Source organism: Antedon bifida, chromosome 3 (genome assembly GCF_963402885.1).
Source record: "Antedon bifida chromosome 3, ecAntBifi1.1, whole genome shotgun sequence".
Taxonomy (NCBI): Eukaryota; Metazoa; Echinodermata; class Crinoidea; order Comatulida; family Antedonidae; genus Antedon; species Antedon bifida.
Genome location: NC_136228.1, coordinates 13,409,179 through 13,434,244, shown reverse-complemented (window position 1 = coordinate 13,434,244; position 25,066 = coordinate 13,409,179). Strand labels below are relative to the sequence as shown.

The 25,066-nt window shown below is 31.3% G+C and overlaps 2 protein-coding genes across 4 annotated transcripts in view; one reads left to right on the top strand and one right to left on the bottom strand.

Moving 5' to 3' along the window:
- Nucleotides 1–14,013, bottom strand: part of LOC144838711 (attractin-like) — a 31,642-nt gene extending 17,629 nt beyond the window's left edge. For all 3 annotated transcript variants that reach the window (XM_078694165.1, XM_078694167.1, XM_078694166.1), the window contains exons 1-9: nucleotides 13,742–14,013; nucleotides 9,582–9,668; nucleotides 8,163–8,276; nucleotides 7,072–7,194; nucleotides 4,308–4,480; nucleotides 3,743–3,899; nucleotides 2,909–2,999; nucleotides 1,272–1,491; nucleotides 343–520 (exon numbers count right to left, since the gene is read on the bottom strand). In XM_078694165.1, coding sequence (XP_078550291.1) covers nucleotides 343–520; nucleotides 1,272–1,491; nucleotides 2,909–2,999; nucleotides 3,743–3,899; nucleotides 4,308–4,480; nucleotides 7,072–7,194; nucleotides 8,163–8,276; nucleotides 9,582–9,668; nucleotides 13,742–13,920 — 1,322 coding nt within the window. In that variant the 5' untranslated portion in view covers nucleotides 13,921–14,013. The remainder of the gene's footprint in view (nucleotides 1–342; nucleotides 521–1,271; nucleotides 1,492–2,908; nucleotides 3,000–3,742; nucleotides 3,900–4,307; nucleotides 4,481–7,071; nucleotides 7,195–8,162; nucleotides 8,277–9,581; nucleotides 9,669–13,741) is intronic.
- Nucleotides 14,014–14,252: 239 nt separating this feature from the next.
- LOC144837312 (nucleolar complex protein 3 homolog) lies at nucleotides 14,253–24,677 on the top strand. The gene is made up of 17 exons (XM_078692362.1): nucleotides 14,253–14,343; nucleotides 15,010–15,377; nucleotides 15,746–15,960; nucleotides 16,222–16,358; nucleotides 17,292–17,453; nucleotides 18,013–18,106; nucleotides 18,552–18,751; nucleotides 19,340–19,468; nucleotides 20,024–20,149; nucleotides 20,414–20,494; nucleotides 20,817–20,990; nucleotides 21,956–22,091; nucleotides 22,343–22,524; nucleotides 22,858–22,986; nucleotides 23,655–23,752; nucleotides 23,952–24,051; nucleotides 24,522–24,677. Exons 1-17 carry the CDS (start codon nucleotides 14,338–14,340, stop codon nucleotides 24,609–24,611), a joined length of 2,427 nt encoding a protein of 808 aa, XP_078548488.1. The 5' UTR covers nucleotides 14,253–14,337; the 3' UTR covers nucleotides 24,612–24,677.
- Nucleotides 24,678–25,066: the final 389 nt, after the last annotated feature.

The window sequence follows — 25,066 nt, the reverse complement described above, 5'->3', positions numbered from 1 at the left end:
ATATGAAGTGGGGATCAGCTCAAAAGTTTCACAAATGTGTGACGTATCCGTTTTCGTTATCGTATTTGTAAGGTTGCGAAACCTCCCTAATAATAATTATTTACGTTTATTATAGTAAAATAATAATTTCTCAATATATGTATCTTATACACTCAAGTTTAACTTCTAAATTCAAATTATAATTTATATTATTATTTATTGTCTTTTCTAAGGGCAGTAAAATCTTTAAGGTTATAGGAACGTCTTCCTCAGTTTGTCTGCCATCCTCCTGTATTTTTTTAATTAATTTATATATGCATTTAGTTATATTTTTGGATGAAATAAATATATTATTATTATTACCATCCCCTAGCGTCAACATCATAAGCATATAGCTCAGTTGAGATGTGTTGGTCAGTAGAACTTTTATATCCTCCATGTAAGTACACTTTTCGCCTTTTTGGATCATACACTGATGAATGACCGTATGAGCCATATATGAAAGCACCATCTGTTTTATGACGACTCCAAGTATTATTTGCTATTTAAAAAAGAAAAAAAAAATTATTTAAGGTATAGTAAAACAATAATGCATATTTTGTTTAAATGAATATGTTTATGGCCGGTGTCTCTCACAAACCGAAATGTCAATAGTTTGATGAAACTAAGCCAGGACTGTTTAAAGCACCTTTATTGGTCCTATCATTGATCAAGGGCTTCTCTAATAAAGTGCCCACCTTGACCAGAGGAAAGGCATGGGCCAATACAGTACATCTAAGGCAGGCGGCTGTCATCATTGTTAACTTTGGTCTCTTTCACAAGTGGTAGGCATAAGTATTCCTGCAGAGTCGTATCTTCCCCTGACTTCTGTTTTGTCTGTTCTTCGATGTTTTGTGTAATTTGATTTTTGTTGTTGATGGATATAATATATTTTCATTTAAGTATAATTATATATTTTTGTATAATTCAACCCAAAAGTTGCAATAAAAGTATTTTATCGTTTATCATTTTATCGTTATAAGAGTCAGCAGTGCTGATTTCAAATGCATAATGGGACCCCAGCTCCATATACAGCACCGAATATTCACAGATGGTCTCCCATCCAAGATTTAACCAGGCCCAAGATTGCTTAACTTCGGTATTGTGCTGAGAACCGGTGTTTCAACATGGTAAAGTCGTATTTAACTACTGTTTTATATCTAATAATTTTACATTTACTTATTTTTGTTATAGGTTTGATATTAGTATTTAATGTGCATGAACGCATAAACTATAAATAATAAAACACTTACAAAAATCATATTCTTGAACTATGTTTGTATATCCGTATGATGGATTAAAACCAAAAAATACAAGCATTTTGTCATCCACGACATGAGCTGTGTGTCCTTCTACAGCTAAAGCCTCAGGTGTGGTTAGGTTTGCCTCCCACCTGCCATTGAACGTGTCAAATGCCCATAGCTCATTCATTGTTTCACCATTAACATCACCTCCAAACATGTATATAAAGCCCTAAAAATAGTAAGAATGAACAAAAATTAACTAAATTTAAATATTTATTGTACTAAATTTAACCAATAACCTGCTGACAGACAATGGCCTTCTGGATAAATATTTTTTTCTTTTATAGTTTTTTCTTTAAACATAAAGCCTTCAAAATAGTAAAAGAATGAACAAAAATTATTTAACTTGCTGTCTGACAATAGCTTTTGGATGAATATTTTTCTCTTTACAGTTTTTCAGGTAAAAAATTGTTGTGTGTTATGTTGCCATCTGCTGTACATATGACAATACAATTTAATATTCTACTGTATTTTAATATACATGTATATTAATATTCCAAAAAAATAAACTGAATAATTCTAAATGAAACATCTTGTGTTTAAATCAAGCATAACTAAGTAAAGCTCTGTCTTTTTACCTTTTAAGTTGATAATAAGCTTCATAAATTATTCAAAATCAATTAAATTAATTAAAACAGGAATGATTACTAATCAATAACAACACGCTTTAAGGTCATCTAGGTCAGGTCGTTTAGCTTGTCTCTCATAGATTAATAAGGTGTTATAAATGCCAAAGGTTGTGTAATAATATAGCCAATACACAGTACACTAATTTTTACAAGTTTTTGCTAGACCGTTTTAAACCTCAAAATACTCTTATTCCGTTTATTTTATTTTATATAGTATACTCTTTACAAAGACTTTCCTCATTATTTTATTATTATTATCTTTTTTTGTCCAGCAGTCGGGCGTTTTTATTTTCATCTAAGCTCAAGTATTATACGTATGGTATGTAATGCCAAATGTGCCAAAACATTTGCCAATACAAGTCGAATCGCAGTGTATAATGTAGACTAACACTTTATGTACAGTATATTACAATGCTATTATTAAAACAGTCATCTACTGTGGCAGCTATAGCAACTGTATAGCAACTGAAAGTAACAGTTCATATTTCAGTTCTATCTCAATAGTAGAAAAGATAAATGACAAGTTACAATATGCCATTGTTGTTCTATTGTTCATATTAACAATAGCAGGTAAATAGCATGTGCCAAGCTACATGGCTTCTACAATTTCCATAAAATACATACAAAAACAAATTTACTCAAGACTATCTCATGTTTGTATTTCAAGTTTTCAAATCTATATTTAGATACTGTAATTTTCAAAGCTGTAGGAATATAGTGACTTAAATACAACCATTGGGTGTCTCTCCAAACTCAACTCTCTTCAGAAGATCCTGCATGTACAGCTGTACCCTCCCATTTTTATACAATCTTTTGTAATAATTATATAATATAGATGAAAATCCCACATATTTTTTCTTTGTCCATAACCCACAAATATGTTACATAAATGCATTGCATTATAAAATGTTATTGTGTATTAGTAATACTTTGACAGATTTAAAATTGTAAGTATACCTGGTAGAGAACTGCAGAGTGTCCATAGCGTTGGAGAGGTGTTGTAGAATCAATGGGTATAACAGATTCACTTGACGTGTCTAGATCATACCTAGAATAAGATCAATTACTTAGTGAGGCAGAACATTAAAGGCCAATTTACACAGATGTTATTCCTGATGACCATTTACACACAACACCTACCGAATGGGCAGTTTCCACTCAAGATAGATACAGATTCTATGTGTAATGTGTAATTCTGTGTAAATTGGCCTAAATACTAAAAATGGTTTCTGAAAAACGCATTTTGAAAATCAAACATTAAACATTTTTGGCAAGGACAGAGGCCTTTTTGGAGAATGTAGTATATTTTAGAAAATTTATTATCATTTTTTTTTATTTAACAGTGGTAGTGTTTGGTTTTTTAGAGTTTACTATTAAAACTTTCACCGACACCCGACATAAAAAACACTCAACTAAACGATTAACTTTACAGTTTAGCTGTTATTCAAACTCATTCATGCAAACCATATTCTAATCTTATAAATCACTTTATAATATTATCAGTTTTTATCACAAAAAGTTATATTATGACATTTGAAACAGGCTATTGTTGGATGATCCAGGTAAAGCTAGGCACAAGAATATCTAAACAAATTCAACAATCAATATCACTATACTACAGTACCTCTTCCTGGGCTGGGCTAATATTGTCTGGTTTTTAAGAAATTCTGGTATTCTGAATGTATTTTAATGGGAAAAAACAATTTTGGAAATTTTAAAAGTCTGGTTTTTGGTCAAGTGTATATTGTTTCATATAATAATAAAAATGTAAATATAACATTAATGACTTACTGTACTACTGTTGTATATTGTTCATTATCAAACATGAATCCACTTATGCTCCATAGATACCCATTGTCAATGACAACAGCATGTGATGATCTACCAGGAAGTGATGACTCTTTGATGGTCCACATACCTTCTGATAGCTCTGTGTTGCAATCAATACCTAGTACACACATTTTAAAATATTATTAAGCCCACTTACAATAATTGATAGCCTAAAATTATTAATGAATTCCTTAATAAACAAGAACATTTACTTTGATTTTATTTATTTGGTTCAAAACATGAAAGACCCATGGTAGTAGTGTACTGTAGGTAAATATGCCTTTTAAACAATGTGTAGCTATTCATTCTTCAGACAGGATACCTCTAGCATGCCTCAAAAAGAAATTATTGTGGTATGTTGGGTTTCTTCTACTTGGGAGAAGGGGTGTGGTATGCATTCGAATTGTAGCACTCCTCTCAGAGAGAAATAGGCCAACATTAGTTTATCCTGGTAACCTAGCCACAAAATAAACTAAAAAGATCATACCAGGAAGAATGTGTGAAGTATTAATATAACAATGTGTACCTTTATATCCGGGAGAACATTCGCAACTGGTGTTACAAATGCCATTACTACTGCAATTTAATGGACATAGTTCAATGCTACAGCTGTCGCTATACCAGCCAGAGTGGCAGTTACATTTTAAGTCCGTACTACAGTCACCGTGATTAGAACAATCAGACAGACAGGTGTTGACACTGAAAGTGAAGAATAGTGAATGTTTTTATTAAGCCAATTCAAAACCACAACTCTCTCAAAATCAGACTCGCTGTTTTCATTAAATAAAATTTTCCCAAAGCTACTGTATAGGCTCTCACGTCAAAAAGTCTCTTAAGATCAGATTGGCTTTATGCAAGAAATTCTCCAGTAATATGGTATGAAATGAAACTTTTGAATTTTAAAGGGCAATTTACATAGACGCGCGTTAAGAGTAAGCAGAAAACCGTGTAACTTGTCCCACATATAATCTGTATCTATCCTGAATGGAAACCGCCCGTCCGCTTCGCGTTTTGTGCAATAGTCATAAGAAATAACATAGATTCTATATTTTTATTACTGTTACTGCTCGTCTGTGTAAATTGGTCTTTAGCATTAAAATCAAGAGTTATTCAGTTTAAACTTTATTTTGAACATTCTTCCCATCATTAAGGATGTGTTGTCCATGAAAATCATGAAAATTAAAGATTTATAAAATCAGACTTTTAATAGGCCAGTTTTAATAAAGTTATTCACCTCCATAAAAAAAACGAAAAAATAAATAATGATTTCCCTTTATAAAAACATATTAACTAAACAGTTAAATTTAACAAAAAACCCATTGACTTCCAGTCCAGTATTTTTTGCATTAAATTACAGTTTATTTCAGTTAAATAATTTTGTTTTCACTCAAATTTTTGGTCAAAGTGAATAACTATTATGTGACATTAAAATGGAAAATTCAACAAAAAAAAATTTACAAAAACGTTTTTTCAGGACAATATATCTTTAACACAAATTTAATATTTTAAGTTATTTTATAATTAACATTTTTACAAGAAGGAAGTTTCTAAATATTTAATATATATTTCTAGAAAGTTTTACATACAGTAGTAGGATGTTTACACTTCAACTAAATGTGGGTGTATTTTGCATTCTCATCCATATTTATTATTAAGAACAGCATCAGTAATCAGTTTTTAAACACTACATAAACTTTGTAAAAAACTTTCTCTTTTTCTTATTTCTTCAAAATAAATATATATCCAAAGGCAAATTACTGAAAAAATGACAATGGTGTGGCTAGTATCAGTGGCTGCATCTCAATAGAGATAAAAAAATAAAATAAGAAAAAAAATAAAGCAAAATGATAAAGTAAAACAGCCAGAAAAATGAGCAGATCTTTTGGTCAATGCTAGCCCAAAAAAGAAAAATAAAAACTGTTGTTTGTGCTGCAAAAAGTTTAGGGTGTTTCAAAACTGATTCAGGTCAATATAGGAGCATTATAATTTCATTTCATTCATTCAAAGAAGTATATTAAGTTATAATGACCACATTAATACATTCTAAACTATTTACAGTATAAATTAGATCAGTCTATTACATTAGAATAATTAAATCACACTTAACAAAATTATTACTATTATTATAGCATAATAAAGTACATCACATTACACAAATAAATCACAAAATAATCTATTTAATTTAAGACTTCATTTCAAAATTAAGTTTATGAATTCACTGATCGTACGTACGTTTGCATGATAAATTAAATTTTCTTTCTGGAGTATATTTATGTAACAAGACTAAAATTAATTTAATTTGATCTAATTTTTTTTATCAAAATGGAAGTTGTCTTGCCATTCTATATATGCAATATACAGAGCTTCAATAATTTAGTTCAATTCAAAAGGAAGTACTGTATATTAATATTATCTGAGAGAAGTGTGATGTGCCCAAATATGGTACAGATATGACATCATCACGCCCATACAGTATCACATTTTTTTTGTCACATATAGTTTGATAGTGTAGACAGAGCGTTAGTTTGTGATGTGCCCAAATACTGTATGTTAGTGATGCAGTATGACATCATCAATTCAATATGGGCACTTCACATTTTTTGTCAAACTAGTTTGATAGTGTAGACAGAGCTTTAGAATACAGTCTCACTCTTCCTCACATTTTATCAAATCTCTTTACTGTAGACACATCATTTGATTCAAGAAAAGTAACAATTTTGATCTATTTTTAGCAAAAAAATGAATTTAATAACGTTTTCATAATACCTGTGTCGACAGTATGATATAATTTATATTATAGAGCAACTCTACTGTATAAAACATGTTTCTAAAGTTGACACAGTATTTGAATTAGGAAAAGTAAAAATGTTGATCTATTTTTAGCAAAATGAAGTTTGTGAATGATGTTTTCATAATACCTGTGGACATATGATATATCATAGAGCAAATATAAAAAAATTGAATCAAGAAAAGTAACAATTTTGATCTATTTTTAGCAAAAATTAAGTTTATGAATGTCCTTTTCATAATACCGTGTCAATATGATATATCATAGAACAACTCTATATTAAAAATTCTTAAAGTTTACACTGTATTTGATTTAGGAAAAGTAACAATTTTGATCTATTTTAGCAAAAAGAAAACGTTTTCATAATACCTGTGTCAGTATCATATATCATAGAGCAACTTTATTATCAAAAATCCTGTTGACACAGAATTTGATTGAAGAAAATTAATAATTTTGATCTATTTTTATCATAACTAGAAGTTTATAAATGACGTTTTCATACCTGTATGATAAATTAAATCCCTCTAAAGTATATGCAGCATCGCTATAAAAATGTAAATAAGCATATCCAGATGTAGCTCTCAGCTCATGTTCTACGTCTACATCTTGATGTTTTATAAGACCGCTGTGAACATAATTAATATTGATGAACACATTAATAAAACATTTCCTTAATAAAACTTTAAATTAGCCACCCCTATAGATTTTATTATAAATTTAAATTATTCAACAAAATTCTTAAAATTATCAATTATTAGTGGATTGTACTACTATTAGGCCTCTCCTGAGTGATTTTAGTATACTAAAGCCATATATCCCTTCAACTGTAACACTTATTTTAGACTCTTTCAATCAATTTTTAAAAAGAAATTCAATAACATATGTCATATGAGACAAATTTAAAATATGAAATGTCACAACAAATTTGCTTTAAATAGGGTAAAGGGTTTTTTCACAAAAATTTAAAATTCTTGATTGAGACAGAACTAGATTACCTATAGCTGATACTGTACATACTGCAAGCATTTAAATGACCAAGAAAATGAATACAAATATGATTGATGTCCATGGAAACCACATTTATGATAATGAGGTATTTATTATGAACCATTATGATTGCAGAAAACAATAAACTATTTTTTTTAAGTCAATTCATTTCTATAATTATATATTTCACTTTCTTATGTTAAATTTATACAGTCAAAGAATGATTTCACTGGAATACAAAACAATCCATTGACTTTTGTTAACCTTTTCTTTGAATTACGATTTTAGCCGTAAATATTTTTGTTTACAATTCAATTTATGGTCTATATTATGGGATATTTATTTATTGTAGCATATTCAACAAACAATAAATGTTGAATTTGTGCTGTAAATTTGTTTAAAAAATTAAACAAACAAAAAATGTTTTCAAATTATTTTTTCAGAGGGGCAATATCTTTATCTTTAAGTATATAAAGTTTAGTAAGTAAAACCAGGTGTCGCATTAAAACAAGCAAGACAAAACAAGAGTCAATTCAACAGACATTACAAACTGCATTAGTCAACGATTTAAAATAAACCATGGGAGTTGAAGAACGTATTACTCACCTAAAGGCTGCTAATTGGGGAGAGAACACTGAGTCACCATCATACACATAGAGGTAATCCCAGCTACATTCTGTTGAGAAATCTTCTACTTTTAGATCTATTGTTGACCCAATCCTTGGAAAATAATCAGGAGATTTATAATAAGCAACAATTATAAATGCACTCTTTTTTTTACTAGTGTAATTTTGTTTTTTCATTGACAGTACTGTATTTAAATTGTCTACCTTCAATCTATTGTTGACCGAATAATTGGAAAATAATCAATAAAAACAGAATATTTATATAATAAGCAAAAATTATAAATTAGAAGGGTAAGTCTGTACTGCATTTAAAACTTCTACTTTTTTTAATCCTTGGAATATAATCCACAAAAATAGCATAGCAGATATAAAATAAACCTAGATGCAGAAATTCTAAATAAATACCATTATATCCTTGGGTATATTCCCACTTTGGGTCTAATCCCATCCACTACTTTATATTACAGTATCCCTGATTTCACAAACAGGCATATCCCCAGGTATAGTTCCAGCATTGACTTTTGGTCTAGATGTTGTAAGCCTCTCTTTTAATAGCCAGTTCAGATGAGTTTTTACAAGAAATCAAGAATCATTTTTCTCCTGAATTAGGGTTTTCCCAGGTATAGTCCCACCCTACAAAGTCAGCCCAATCTCATGTTCTAGGGGGTGGCATTATACAGGAAGGTATACAGTAAATACAGTACTGCATGCAATCATATGGACTAAAAATATACTGTTAAAATAATGTATTATACAAAAAAACAGGTTTAAATGTTACACAGTACTGCATGCAATCATATGGACTAAAAATATACTGTTAAAATAATGTATTAAATACAAAAAAACAGGTTTAAATGTTACACAGTATTGCATGCAATCATATGGACTAAAAATATACTGTTAAAATACTGTATTATACAAAAAAACAGGTTTAAATGTTCACATTACATTAAACACTAGTATGTCCAACTATGAACAAATTTGTTTGGACAAACAGTACATAATAGTTCTACAGTAGTACCAATAGTGTCTTCATTTTCATGATGCACCACTCAATGCTTTGCGGCTATCATGTCAAAAAGTCATTCTGTGCACGCTCACAAACACATGCGCATGCATACAGTAGTGAGTGTTAGCCCATGGAGGTGGTATAAATGACTCTATGTACTGTAGTCATACTCAAAAGTTGCATAGTCGCTAGTATTATAGTAAAAACTACACTGTACTGTAGTGCATGTACTACAAGAGTCTTATACAGGCTTCTCCACTTTAAAATCTTACAATTTTTGTATTTTTGCTTTACAAAAATGTTTTTACATGATGACAAATTATTCTGAACAGTACTTTTCAGGGTTTATTTTAATTATTCGTATTATTTTTTATACTGATCTGTACGTACTTTCCACTATCTAACAACCAGGTGCATTTACTATTTGTAGAGTAAACATCCAGAGACTCATGAATGTAACCAGATGTAGAATTTAATCTGTAAAAAATAAAAAGAATAGCATTTTAATTTGTAAATTGAACAATAGTTATGGTAATATTAATATTCATTTGTTTCCCAATGCATAATAATCATATTATGCTAAAATAGCAAAACGAATCTGCAATCATTTCATAGAGTAAAATAATAAAAAATGAAATGAGTGAAAGAAATTCTAAACTGCCCAGCACTGATACTGTATACTGGAAAATAAATAAAATAGGGATCTATATAAATTATATAAAGACATTTTGCTATTGAAAAAATTGTAATTAAGCATATCTAATCAGGATGTTATAAAAGTAAATCCCTTGAGATACACTATGACAATGACATGTTCTACTATAATTAATACATTTTTTCAGACTGACTTTTCCCCAGAGAATATATACTGTACAAGGTTTAAAATTCATAGAATGTACAGTATAGCAATTGAAACAAAGAACAATCAATAGCAATCCACAAACAAACTGTATCACATAGTGTTTTTGTTTACTTAAGATGTAAAGCACTAAGCATGTTTATCTAAAAAAGCCAAATGATGGCAAGGAATTAATGTCAATAAACAACAACGTTATGCTTTCCTTAATTAATGCTACATGTTAATGTGCATATCGGTAAAAAAAATGTTTTGACCTAGATAAACATTGATAAATGTTCAGAAATAAATGCAAAGCAGTTTAGCTTTCAATATTATGTGGATATAATTGATTTTGTGTTGAGTCTTTGACCTATATACTAAAGTAGTTTCATGTTTTTTAATTACCGTAATAGTACAAGTCAGTAGCACTAACAGTACTGTAGACCCTACTGTACTATACATACTGCGAAAGTATGGCATATTTGCTGTTAATGGACCTACAGTAACATGTAGAGTTCTACAGTAATTCAGTATTGAAGAATATTAAACTGTTATTTATACACAAACAATATTTTACTGTCTAAAATATTTATTTTGTGAAACATAATTTAACATGAATTTCAACAGTAAATTCTATTCATCTCTGCTTGTCAATACAATACTTTTTATTTATTATTTTGTCCTTTTTGCTGAATAAAAATTAAATGAAAAAATGTAATATTTGTTTTGAGGTTTCTATGGGTACTGTTGCCATACAGTACAGTCCCATAATAATAATAATAAAAACTGAATTACAAATGCAATTTTTTTTACGGTAATGAACAATATTCAAATATCTGCTGTACGGCCTAGTGATTTCATAAATAAACAATTAATAATAAATATGGTTAATAGTAATGTATTACCAATTGACTTTCTCTAGAAATAGTAATTCATTTATTCTTGCATGTGGTTCAAACCCACGATCTCTATAATTAGGTTTATAATTTAAAAATAGAAACATAACAGTTACTACCAAAATGTACATTGGTAGATCTCCTAACAGAAAGTTCTACTCCACATATTAATCCAGTAAATAGTATTTATGTGTAATATACTACATCTAGAATATTCTTTTTTAGCTTCAACACTGTAGCTTAGCTACCATAAGCATTATAGTTTATAATGCATACAGTACTCTTACTGAGAAATAATTTTACTTGACGTTTGAATGTCATTCAATCAATTAAAATGTTTCTGCCATTGTTGAAGGCACAGTACAATAAATCAAAAGACAATACTATGATAGTTTACGATTTGCTGTGTGGGTGTTTTCATGGATACAGGCATGGTACTTCAAAAACAACTTTCAATACAACATTGTCATTAATATTGTCCAGCATATGTTAAGGCTCTTTTTCTTAAGGACCTTTTTCTGGTTCTCTTCCCCATACCCTCTTCCCCCGTTTTATGTAATTGTAATATTATTATTTGGATGGAAATATTTTCTGAAATAAAATGATCAATCACAATACATTGAACTATAGATGTTCAGGGTAGAGAGATTTTAATCTCTAAAAAAGTACTTTTCAGTAAATAATATAATTTTTGACATTTTACAAATTACAGTACAATTCAAAGGAACTGACTGGTGTTGTTGAAAAGTGTTAAAAATTATTATTAATTAAACCGAGAGAAGAAGCACAGGTTATCTGTTGATAAATCAACAACTTATATAAATGGACTTTGTACTGTACCATGTTATAAAATTGTGTCAACAACCATGCACACTCAATCATTTATTTATTGTGCAATTCATAATTATAAATTATATAACAAATTTAACAAAAAAAATTATTTTTAAGTAAAAGCAATAATTATAACAGAAGGTGGAAATTAATCTGTATACTGTAGAGAACAATCAAACACACATCAAATTGTGAAAACATCTTTATAGCTAGCAGGGCCAACAGTATGGTTGGCAATCAACAACCTGACCACTTTTTCACAGAGAGGCCTTTGACAACCATGTGGCCAGCACAAGATTGTTCCCTTTTCTTGCGACAACAACCGCACCACTTTATTTCTTGTGGCTTCACTACAACTATAACTCAAATGATGGAAGGCTATATTAAATGGTTTGAAAATGCCTTTACTCAATCAACAATCTTTAATTATTTTGGAGAGAGGTTTGCTTACAGGCTTGTCTTCGGGGAACCAATTGTGGCATCAAATTAATTTGTAAATGAGATAATAATGAGTTTTATTTTATCAAGCAAGAGTGGTTATATCGTATGAATGAATATCATTAAGTAAGTAAAATTGGACAGCAAACATATCCCTTTTTCACATTCCTAAACAGAATCAAAAAATAAATTATGTTTCAAAACTACAGGTACAATAGTACTTTCAATAATTAAGTGGTTAAGGTTATTTAAGGGCAGTTGCTGAGTTCAATAAGAAGAGCGTTTACTTCTGTTTTACCAAAGAAGTATGAATAATTTCGATATTAAGTGAGCCAAATCCATTATAAGCTAAACGTTAGTCATTTGATGAACCTAGTGACGATGGTGCTTTTACTTATTAAATGGTCAACATGTAGTATCTTCCTTTATTTGATGTCATCAACAATCAATAGCATAATAATCATAATTTCTAGTCATTCATTTTTAGTTATTGTTAAATTATGGCAATGCACTCAACGGAAACTGGTCACAAATGACGTTGCAAAGTTCACAGTTTGTTTGCTGAATTATAAAAAAGATCAACTCATACCTTTGCAGTAATGTACAATCAATACACTAGGTTTTATGTAATGCATTTGTAATCAGATATAAATGACAAATTTATTTATGCACAAAACGTTTTGTTTCTTAAGACTTAAAATGATTGAAAAGTATTTTAAAAACAAAGAGAAAATGTAAAAAAAGAATGTTATAATAGAGATCACCACCAGGTACTAAGGACAAGGCTAGCATTATTTACCTGTAACATTATTTTTACATAATGACATTGTACATAACTTTAATCATTTTTCATTTGTTTAAATTTTTAATTGACATACTGTATAAAATGAAGTGACAAAAAAATGATGAAATTATGACAAGCAAAAAACACCAACATATTATCAATCAAGTTCTTCAGCTAATAGTACTACTGTACTAGTTAGTATACTATAGTAATAGTTAGTAGTATGCGAGTAAAATCATTCATTCAAGAAATTTTTTACAGACTTATTTTCTTTTTTTAACAACTAAAACTGCCGAGTAATTAAATTTGGTTAATTTGTGCGTTGTTAATGTTATGTCAGGATCCGTTAAGTCACTTCATTCAATCTAATATTAACAATAAAATCATCAACTTCCTGATTGTCAGTGTTGACGATTAGTGTATTAATTTCATAGTCAAGTACTGTAGGCCTTGTCAACTTGCAAACACTGTAAATATGCTTGGCCAAGCCTTTAACTAGTATGACTGCTAGGTCCCTCCTACCTATGGCGCATTTCCCTACCTATTAGTATTATAATTTTTAAAATTATTAAATAATCAAATAAATAAAAAATAATATTAATAGTAAATACTCGGCTCTTTTTTCAGAAATTAATGTTCGAGTCATAACTTGTATTATAATATAAATGTTGATAAAGTAGACTGACATTTCAAGCTGGGCCTAGGCTGCGGAAGCCTAGGCTAGTTCGTCAAGTTTACTTAACGACGCACGGAAGAAACCTACCTTATCCTGCCACCGCAATGATCACATTTATCACCTATCCAGCCTGGATTACATATGCAATTTCCCTCTGAACAAACACCGTTTAGACAATCGCCTTCAGTGTGATTGCAGCTTTTGACAATGACATTAAATACTAAAGAAATATACAATAAACTTATACATATATGTTTTAAATACATAACAATCGAGAAACGTTGCCTAAACTTGAATTTTACAAATTAAAATCAATCCACAATTATTGTATCATCGCCAAATCTTGTTATATTATTTACTCTTCGATGATTCTTACATCATCCGGGAACTTTTGTCCTTGATCAATAAAATACAAACAAATACAATAAATAAATAATCTAAATCTTAAAAGTTTATTAATTAAAAATTGCAATATACAAAACATTAATATTACATTTTTAAATTAAATTTAAACAAATATTTAGTAGGACAATATAGTATATAAAAACATTAGATAAACATTTAATGTTATTAATCATAATGCCAATGGTAAAGGTCAAACACATGTTGTTCTGTGTGTTGGTGTGCTGAGTTAATTTTTTCTCAGAGAGAATCTTTGATTATTTGACGAAAAGAAGGGCAAGATGAAAGTAAAAATATAATTTAATTACTGATTACTTTGTAGTAATTTATACATTTTTAAATTCTAGATTATTTTAAAGCTACGTTTTGTTAGTTACGTAAGCCCTAGGCCTACTTTAGTTTAAATAAGCTAGGCTAGTCTGCTGTGTTGTTGTCGTCAGTCAGCCAGCTACAGTGTAGTGAATCAAACCACCGACGTTCACAGGACAGAGCGTACGGGAACGTCACGAAGAGGGCCTAGCTATATCGCTCTGCCCGTATTGATGTGATACTGGGATGGTTTGCTTAAGTTTTAATAAGCTTAATCAATGTATATAAGCCATGATAAGCCTGATAAATGCTAACTTAACTAGACTTTTTCGGCTAAGTTAACTCTAAGAGTTAATCTATAATAATAGAACTAGCCTACGAGAATATGTCACATGATTATGATAATAAGGTTCTGCACGGTATAGGAAGATGATGATATGAGTTCAGTTGTACACATAAATGTTTCTATTAACTATTATCACAGTCGACCTTGTGTAATATAAAAATTAATATCATGATCGCCATGATGCACGTTCGTCCATGCCAATATTCTCAACACCAAATATTGAATAGTCGACTGCACTATCAACCATGCTCATTCAGCTAGGATGCCTAATAAATATGTACTCTTTTCTTTTCTTCAGAAATTAGCAAAGAAATCAACAAAACCTAAGTTGAGTTTAGTTAAGAAAACCAACATTGGAAAGAACAAACCACCAAGACATTTCAATAGACGTGTGGCCAAAAAATCTGGAAAACCAATGAACAAAATCGAAATAAACTCATCAAGCAAGTCAGACAGACATAAACAAAACCACAAAGCAAAACAAACTGTTAAAACAACCAGAAGAACAGATACAGTTAAAGAAAAGAACATCAAAGAGCCCATAAGGTCCAATGCAGAGGTAGAGAGTGATGATGGAAGAAGTGAAGAAGAATTAGATGAAGAAGATTTGTCATATTTTGAATCTGAAGGCAGAAACGCTCAATTTATGTTAGAAGTTCAGGACAGGTACCCACATTCTTGATAAAATGGCAATACACAAGAATCAAATTTGGAAAATATCTATGTTATAATATTAAAATATTACCATAATGTCCTCTGGTACCCATAATCACCCCCCCCCCCCCCCCCCCCCAGAACATGAAATTGGTTCAGGAAAATTAATGATTGTTAAAGCATTTCTTGTAAAAACTACATCCAGACCAAAGGTAAATACTGGGACTATACCTGGGGATATGCCTGTTTGTGAAATCAGACAAAAAGTAGGGCATGGGATTAAACCCGATTATACCCAAGGATATACGGTAATTGTTTTTGTTTGTTTTTGTTTTCGCAGCAATTCAAATAAACTCACAATTACATATATTCTTTTCAAGTAATTTTAGCCAGCAGCGTAAACGGAAAAGAGAAAAAGAAAACCAATTGGAGGCATATGAACAGGTACCTAGAGAGCTTGAAGAAACAGATCCAAGAAAAAAATTGAAAGCTTTACTCCCACTCAAACACAAAAGTGGTCTTGAATATCGATGGGAACAAAAAAATGATGTTGTAGAAGATATCTCGGAGCAGGATGATCCAACTGAAAAACATAGTAAGGATTATAACTTTATTTGAATAAATGCCTCCCCTGAATAAACGCAATGAACACAACACCTCTAGCTTGAACTGTCTACACTATCAAACTAGTTTGACAAAAAAGTGTGATGTGCCCAAATATGGTTGTGATATGCTCAAATATGGTAGTGATATGACATCATCATGTCCATATATGGGCACATCACATTTTTTTGTTTTTTATAGTGTAGACAGAGCTTAATATACATACATGTATTGCATTTATTTTTATTCACAGTTGATGAAATTGAAGTGAAGCAATTACCAGCATTGAGTACAATAGAACTTTTTGCTAGAAGACAACAGAAACTGAGTTCAAAGAAAAAAGAAATAGCTGCACTCGCTAGTGCGACAATACAGGATCCTGAATTTTCTGTAAATATATATTTTTTTTAACATTTAAAAGTCTCAAAACATAACAAATTTTATTATTATTATAAAAGACTGTGAATAGTTTATAATAGTTAATCATTTCTCTAAAAAAAGAAAGAAAAAAAATTTATGTTTTTCAATTACAAAAATACAAAATAATCGGTTAAATTCAACCAAAAACCCATGGACTTCCAGCCAATTTGACAATTTTTTGCTTTAAATTACAGTTTTTCAGGTAAATATTTTGTTTTCGATCCATTTTTTGGTCAAAGTGAATAACTATTATGAGGCATATTCAACAAAAACATTTAAAAACATTATTTTTTCAGGGGGACAGTCTTCATAAATTTTGTCTTGTTTTCATGTTGAGGACTTCTGAAACAAGGTTCCAAGTGCCATTTTAATGTCACATAATAGTTATTCACTGAAAAAAAACTAATTTAAAGCAAAAAATAGTCAAATTGGCTGGAAGTCTGTGGGTTTTTGGTTGAATTTAACCGATAATTTCGTATTTTTTTAATTGAAAAACATTTTATTTTGTGGAAATGAAATTTGTAACTATAAAATTGCCTATTTTAAATCTGATTTTATTAATCTTCATTTTTCATGTTTTTTGGGGATAATACATCTTTTATTCATCTGCTATTCTACTTATTTAATTTTTTTATTTCATACTCATCCAACAGCGAGCACAAACATTATTATTTTATAGTTTATCGTGCTTATAAACTAAGTCTCATTTGAGGCTTAGAGAGTGGAATTGAAAGAGTCATGAGTTACAACCCTGGCACTAGATCAGGATTGAACCCTGGACCTTGGGATTGGAAGGCAAGCATGTTAACCACCAAGCTACAGCTCCACTACACTATTATTATCTTTATGCTATTTAATATAAAACATAATTAACTGATGTATTCGGTTATTTTCTGTCTCTAGACTCACCGTTTGAAAGCTCTTTGCATGATTTTACAAGAAGAAGATGTTGAGATAATGGTCACCATAAGGAAGCTAGCAATGGTTTCGTTGTTAGAGGTATTTAAAGATATTGCTCCAGGTTATCGTATTAGAGAATGGGGAGACAAGGCAAATCAAGTTAAGGTTAGTGGCATAGTTTTGTTATAATATACAAATAATGAATGTTTATGTGATGTGATGGTACAAATTCTTTCACAATGCGAAGCCTGAGATTTTCATTTCACCGAATAAAATTATTTGTACCATAGCACGAATATAAAACTTTCATTATTTGTTTGATAAAAAATCTAAGTAGTTTCTTGCCATTGCCCATTGTTATGATCTTGAACACGTCATGCGTGTCTTTGCTTCTGTTCGCAGAACAGACGGTGCTGCTATTAGATTTCATGCAGATTTTTTTCTGTATGCGAGAGGATTCTTTTTTTCGTACTCAAGAAATATTTTGAAAATTACTATTACACGATCATTAAATAGTATGTACTATTGCATGCCATGTGACTCACAATCGTCCAATTAAATAACAGGAATTTCTTTTGGTGTTATATAAATCAATTTTATTAAACAGTGCATCTAAAACCAAGTTCATGACTTCTTATAATCTTATTATCTGATAGTGGGAGTGTTTGCAAAGAAAGAAGCTATAGAAAGTATTTAGTATTTTAATAGCGTTATTATTTTTCAGCTAAGTAAGGGTGTAAAGATCCTAAGAGATTTTGAAGAAGGACTCCTAAAATTTTTCAAAAAATATCTTGAATTTCTGGAACAAACAATAAAAAGTAAGTTTTTAGTTGTTTTTTTGTCATTGTATTTCATATGATAATACTGTATTGATTAATGAAATGATTGGACTTGAACATTATAAAATGTTTATTTAATTAATATATAACCTAAGCATTCATTTGTAGGTTTTAAGTAACATAATTAGTTAATTGTTTCTTTTTAAAAACTAAAAAATAAATAAAACCATCACATTAATTCCAATATTCCTCGTTTTATTCAAATGATAATTAAATTATTAAGCGAGAGAAGTCAGGTTAGTTAAATATTTGATTTATTACACATAATTTAATTCCTAAGCTCTGTCTACACTATCAAACTATTTTAACCAAAAAAAAGTGTGATGTGCCCAAATATGGTAGTGATGTTGTCCATATATAGGCATATCCCATTTTGTCACATCAAGTTTGATAGTGTAGACAGAGCTTCATGTCTTTCTTGCAGATTATATTAAACCGAAGAGATTAAGCAAGATGACCGAAGAAGAGGTTGAAATTCACGAGAAGTCGGGAGTTACACGTGAAAAACTAGCTGTGATTGCAAACAAGTGTCTGTGTAATATGGCGATACATTTGCCACATTTCAACTACCATAACAACATACTTTCCGTCATTGTGCCACTAATGGCCTCCGAACATCAAGAGGTATGTTCTTATTTTTTTAAGTCTATAAATAGATTGTGCACAGGTGGGAAAATGTTAGCAGCTGTTCTGTGCTTTTTTTTTAAAAATATTTTTATTTGGTAGACCTTGATTCACAATACATTGAGCATTTAAAGACCCATTCCCTACATTTTGTAAAAATAATGCATATAATATTAATTTTAAAACATTAAACCAGGTCATTCCTTGTCTTAAATGTACATTTTATGGTAAATTATGATCAAAAAGAGAGAAACATTGCACTACCTAAGTAGCTCGCATCAAATGTTCTCTCGTGGACGGTCTTTAGGCCTAGCCTAGCTAGGCTTAGTTTTGTAGGCCTAGCTGGTAAACAGCCTAGCCTGACATTGTCTAATTGCTGCATCAATTGTCTTTCTGTTTTTGCCAATAACCTGGTATTTTGGCTGAAAAAGATTCTTTCATTTGTTTTGTTGGTCTTCACAATTGATCAAAGTGGGTGAATCAGAAGAAAAACGAAAATATCAATCCATGCGCAATGCGTGTTGGGATTTATAGCGGGCCGCTTAAATTATTAGAATCGAATTATTACATTATACATTGTTATCCTAGATGTCAGATGAATGCTGTGAAACAATGAGGACAATATTCAGGCAAGATATAGCAGGAAACTCAACACTCGCTGCTGTCAAGTTCATTAGTCAACTTGTCAAAAGCAAGAGCTATCTAGTTGATTCAAAGGTTTGTTGACCAATATGTTAACACTGCTAGGTCCTGTCCATACTGCAATATATTAACACTGCTAGGTCCTGTCCATACTGCAATATATTAACACTGCTAGGTCCTGTCCATACTGCAATATATTGGCATTGCTAGGTCCTGTTCATACTGCAATATATTAACACTTCTAGGTCCTGTTCATACGCCAATATATTAACACTGCTAGGTCCTGTCCATACTGCAATATATTAACACTGCTAGGTCCTGTCCATACTGCAATATATTAACACTTCTAGGTCCTGTTCATACGCCAATATATTAACACTGCTATGCCTCGTCCATACTGCAAAATATTAAAACTTCTAGGTCCTATCCATACTGTAATGTATTAACAGTGCAATGCCTCATCCATACTGCAATATATTAACACTTTAAGGTCCACACTGCAATATATTAACACTGCTATGCCTTGTCCGTACTGCAATATATTAGCACTTCTATGTCCTGTCCATACTGCAATTTATTAACACGGTAATTAAATATATTCTCATTTTCTCAACTTTTTCATTTTTCAAGGTACTAGATACATTCTTGTCATTAAGAATAAAGGAAGTGAATATTAAAGATCATGATGAAGAACGGAAAAAGAAAGTATTGGACCATAAGAAGAAAAAGATGGCATTATCACGATCACAAAGAAGGGTAATTTGATTGAAAAACTTCATTTGTTCTTGCATAGTATACCAGATTGAATCAGTAAATGTAAATGGGGAATAACCAACGACTTGCAGCCTACTGGCGCACAGGTGTGGACGACACATACCACAACATTGTATTCCCCTAAGGGTCCCTTCATGTCGAGTGCTGCCACCAAACGGTGCCCATTCGTCTGTCCACAGTGCTTGTACCATTCGTGATGTTATGTTTCTTTGCTATTTTGTAATGTAATTTGTTATATCTCACCAGCATAAGAAACAACTAGCGAAATTAGAAGTTGAGATGCAAGCAGCAAATGCAGCTGAAAATAAGAAAGAAAAGCTTAAATTGGTATGTTAAAAATATGCAATATATTTTTCTTGATCTTTTTATATTTATATTAGGAGTAAAGCTCTGTCCACACTACCAAACTTTATGTGACAAAAAAATGTGATGTGCCCATATATGGACACGATGACATCATAGCACTACCATATTTGAGAACATCACACTTTTTTTGTCAAACTAGTTTGATAATGTAGACAGAGCTTAATTATTGCATTTGTGTTTTTATGCTATATTCCAGCAATTAGCCCTATAGCTCACATGTGTACTAATCGAGTGAGATAAGAAGACTACAGAATTTAATGATTACAATATGTTTTCTTATCAGCACACAGATACGATCCAAGTTGTATTTACAACATACTTTAGAATCCTAAAGAAGAGTAGCAAGTCCGCTTTAATGCCGTCTGTCCTTGAAGGCCTGGCTAAGTTCGCTCATCTAATCAATTTGGAATTCTTTGACGATCTTATAGATGTACTCAACTCACTGATACAGTCTGGGGTAATTTTTTAATTTTTGGAAATTTATGTCTTTAAGGCACCTGTGGCCAAAGATTATCAATAGTAAATTAATTGCTGTCCTATCAAATAGGTGGTAATCCCCCTGAACACTCTTTTCTTTTACATTACTATTACTTACAGTGAAAACTGTTCTTTTAGTTTCATAAAGCAGTGCTTTAACATACAAATAAGGCAAATACAGTTTAACTCTCCCAATACCGGACACCTTTGGGCTGGCCAAATATGCCTGCTTTCCCGGAAAGCCTGGTATCGGAATGTGTTTTTCATAGACCTCAAGAAAAGTCTGGATTTGGGAGAGTTTCTGGTTTTCAGAGAATCTGGTATTGGGAGAGTTGACTGTATTATAAAAAAAGCCATGCTTACTTTACAATTATGACAGTTAATGTTATCTCATTACATGAATCTCACATGTTCAGAAATTGATAAAAACTAATTATTTGAAACCAAATTTTCATTTCTAGTGAAGGACAAAATTACGTTGAACTTACCCAACGTTTCATGTGTTATCGCACTTTTTCAAGGTAGTGATGTCAGCTTGGTTTGCCGACACTGATCATGGCGTAGTCATGTGATGTTATTGTGACATGCGCCCTGTATAAGTTGTTACTTGAAAACCTCTGGGTGAGTCCCAGAGGGGTGAGTCCCAGAGGGTCAGCCCCGGTCGGCCGTCTCACTTCTAACAAATCATCATATATGTGTGACAGCCACTTTCCTCCTTGGTCTCTGTTCATGTTGTTTTCAGTTTTTCTAATTATAATTGCTTCTTGCCATCCTCTCTTGTTATGTTGATGTTACCCTCTTTCTTTAACAATTTTGCCTAGAAAAACGTTCAACGTAATTTTTTCCTTCACTATAAACGAAAATTTGGTTTCAAATAATATTGTTGAATAAATTTTAAATGATTTCAATTCGACCATATAAGGAATTTCTTGTATTCATATTTAGGATCTACAATATAGGGAATCACTCCACTGTGTTCTAACTGCAATGCATATATTATCAGGTCAGGGTGAGGTTCTTAATATTGATCCATCCAAGTTCTACAATCATCTATACAATACTATGTTGTCCGTACACGCAGGTATTTGAAATGTTTACTTATGGTTTTTGTTTTCATTTTAATAATGCTAATTTTCACATAATGATTCGTAAGTCCTGTCTAGACTATCTATCTAGACTTTTTTTTGGGATTGACAAAAAAGTGTGATGTGCCCAACTTTGATACTGATATGACATCATGTACATATATGAGCATATCACATTTTTTTGTCACATTCAGTTTGATAGTGTAAACAGAGCCTTAGCCATCATTAATTATTTTTTTGTCTAAAGGTCAAAGTAGCAAGGATGCTGTGATTGTGTTAGATTGTCTTGATGTAATGATCAACAAGAAACGTAGACTGGTTAACATTCAACGTGTGTTGGCTTTCATCAAACGACTGTCTGTCGCGTCGATGCAGTCACTACCGAATGCAGCAATGGCATTCCTAGCAAGTGCTACACAAGCAATGAAGGTAGAGATACACTATATACACTATGAATTCATTCTAGATACTGCTATGATAATAATAGTATCTTAGTGGCAGCTAAAATTATATAATGATAAACATTCAAATTCTTAAGATTGAATCCACTGGGAATTAATGCCTACTCTACACATCAGAAGATGCAACACCAATCTCCAAAATATTGTACAAAGATCCTTTATGTGCATTTTTATGTAGATAAGCTTTGTGAACCCCCAACCCCTCACGTACACACCCTATATTTAATGATAGAACATTAGGTTAAGTTCACTTCTCCTATCTCTACATACATTTACCTAAAATGGCTGTTCTTTCTATCAGGCATATCCAAGAAGTGATTTACTGCTAGACAATGAGAGTACAGGTAGTGGAGTTTATCAACCAGAGTTACCAGAACCAGAGCATTGCTGTGCACAGAACACTGCATTGTGGGAACTACACCTTATGAAAGTGGGTATTTTTGTGTGATTATCACAGCTCCCTTTTACAAGTATAGCCTTCAGCAATCAATTGAAGATGTAAAGTGGCATATTAATTGTAATAATAATAGCGCGATTGGTTATTAAGATAGTGGAACTATAATCCATGGCCATAACATTGACGAGGGTTTGAGGCTCACTCTATGGTTTTGATGAAAGTCTTCTCAGATAAGGACTATAAACCGTAGGTCCAGTGTACCCACATTGCTAGTGTGCACTTTAAAGAACCTAGTACATCTTTCAGGAGGAGTAGGGTGTTACCTGATGTATTAGTCACTGTCGTGGGTCAAGTTAGGATCATCCGTATTCCTATATACACGCAGCCTTGGATAAGCTACTGCAGTACACTACTTGTAGCGAACTAACCCTAACACTACTGCAACTGAATATCATATTGTGTGCAGCTGTGGCTGAAACACAATATCTAGTTCATGGATGCAATAATAATTGGTTTGTTTCTCAATAGGTGTGTTTTAATATAATGTTTTGTTTAATGGGGAGAATATTTTCATTTGTTGAAAAGCCTAGCTGTCCTATTTAACTCATAAAAATATTCTCCCCATTCAACTGGTAAAACATTTATTATTCTTAATCTTTATGTTGTATAACCATAACACTCTTTATTTTGTATACTTACAGAAGCATTATCATCCACATGTCCATCTGTATGCTCAGCATCTGTTGAAGGGTTGCCCGGTAACAGGAGCAGGTAGTCTAGGTCCTGAATTAGCAAGACGGTATGTCACTAAGCTATCTAAGCTACCCTGGAAAATCTTTTTTTTAAATACATTTATTACAATAGCTCAAACAAATATTTATGTTACTATAATTTGAATCTTATTTAGATTTGTTTAACTGTATTTATAATAATGGTAATGTTCTGCTACAAAGAAAAAGAAAACAATTTTTATATGAAAAAAAAAATTATTATTACAGAACTCCAGTAAAGGTCTGTGAGGTGTTTGATTCATCCCAAATGAACTTTAACCCAACGATTGAAAATTTGATTGGCAAAGCGCCAAGCCAGAAGAGTCAGGTAAGTTTTATTCATGGTTTCACAAACCTATTAATGCTGGCACAGAATGTATAGTATTATAACTCTAAAGCTCTGTCTACAATATCAAACTAATTTTGACAAAAAAAACTGATGTACTAATTTTGGTAGTGATATGCCGTGCAAATATGTGGTGTGACATCATCATATCCATATATGGGTACATCACTTTTTTTTGTCACATAAACTTTGATAGTGTAGATTGAGCTTGAGAATCAAGAATGAGCGCAGTTTAAATTGCACACAAGATTTACTGTTGCTTCCAACCAGTTTCTAAAATGTTGGAAGAAAATATATTATTTAAAGCTATTTAGGCTAAATTTTCTAAATTGATAAAAGTACAATATATTAAACATACATACTGTATTTAGATACATCTTGCACAGTATATCACTTATGATTCAGTGCCTTGTTTAATTATCCGAAATTGATTTCAAATTTTGTAATTGCAGGCAAGTATTTCTGAAAACTTTTTACAAGCAGAGTTCCAGGATTTTGCTGCTAAATATGAATCTTATGATGACAGCCAAGATGTTTTATGAAATGGTGGGGGAAAAATAGTACAAAAAAACAAGGATATTTTGTCTTTAAAGCATTTTATACCAAAATTCATACCATATTTACAATAGTATTCAGCTGACTTATATTGTGGCAGGACGCGTGCTCATAGGGTGTGTTTCTGCTGCATAGTGCTGAATAAACCATTTATTTAAAAATAACCGTTTAAATCAGTGGTTGTTCGTTGACAAAAGTCATTACCAAAAATGCAATTGGTCCTTGCAGTCAATTCAAACGTTACTGCAATGTAGTTGACTCAAGGTCAGCAGCTGTCATTCAAATAACGGTTAGAGCTAAAAGTTGCACAGCAATAACCGGTTAAATGGCGTTCACACACGAATTGAATGGGTGTTTTTAACCGTTATTTTTGCGCTGCCATTTAACCGGTTACTAAAAAATTGTCCTGTGTTTCTGCTCCCAAGAAATTAAAGGTTAATTT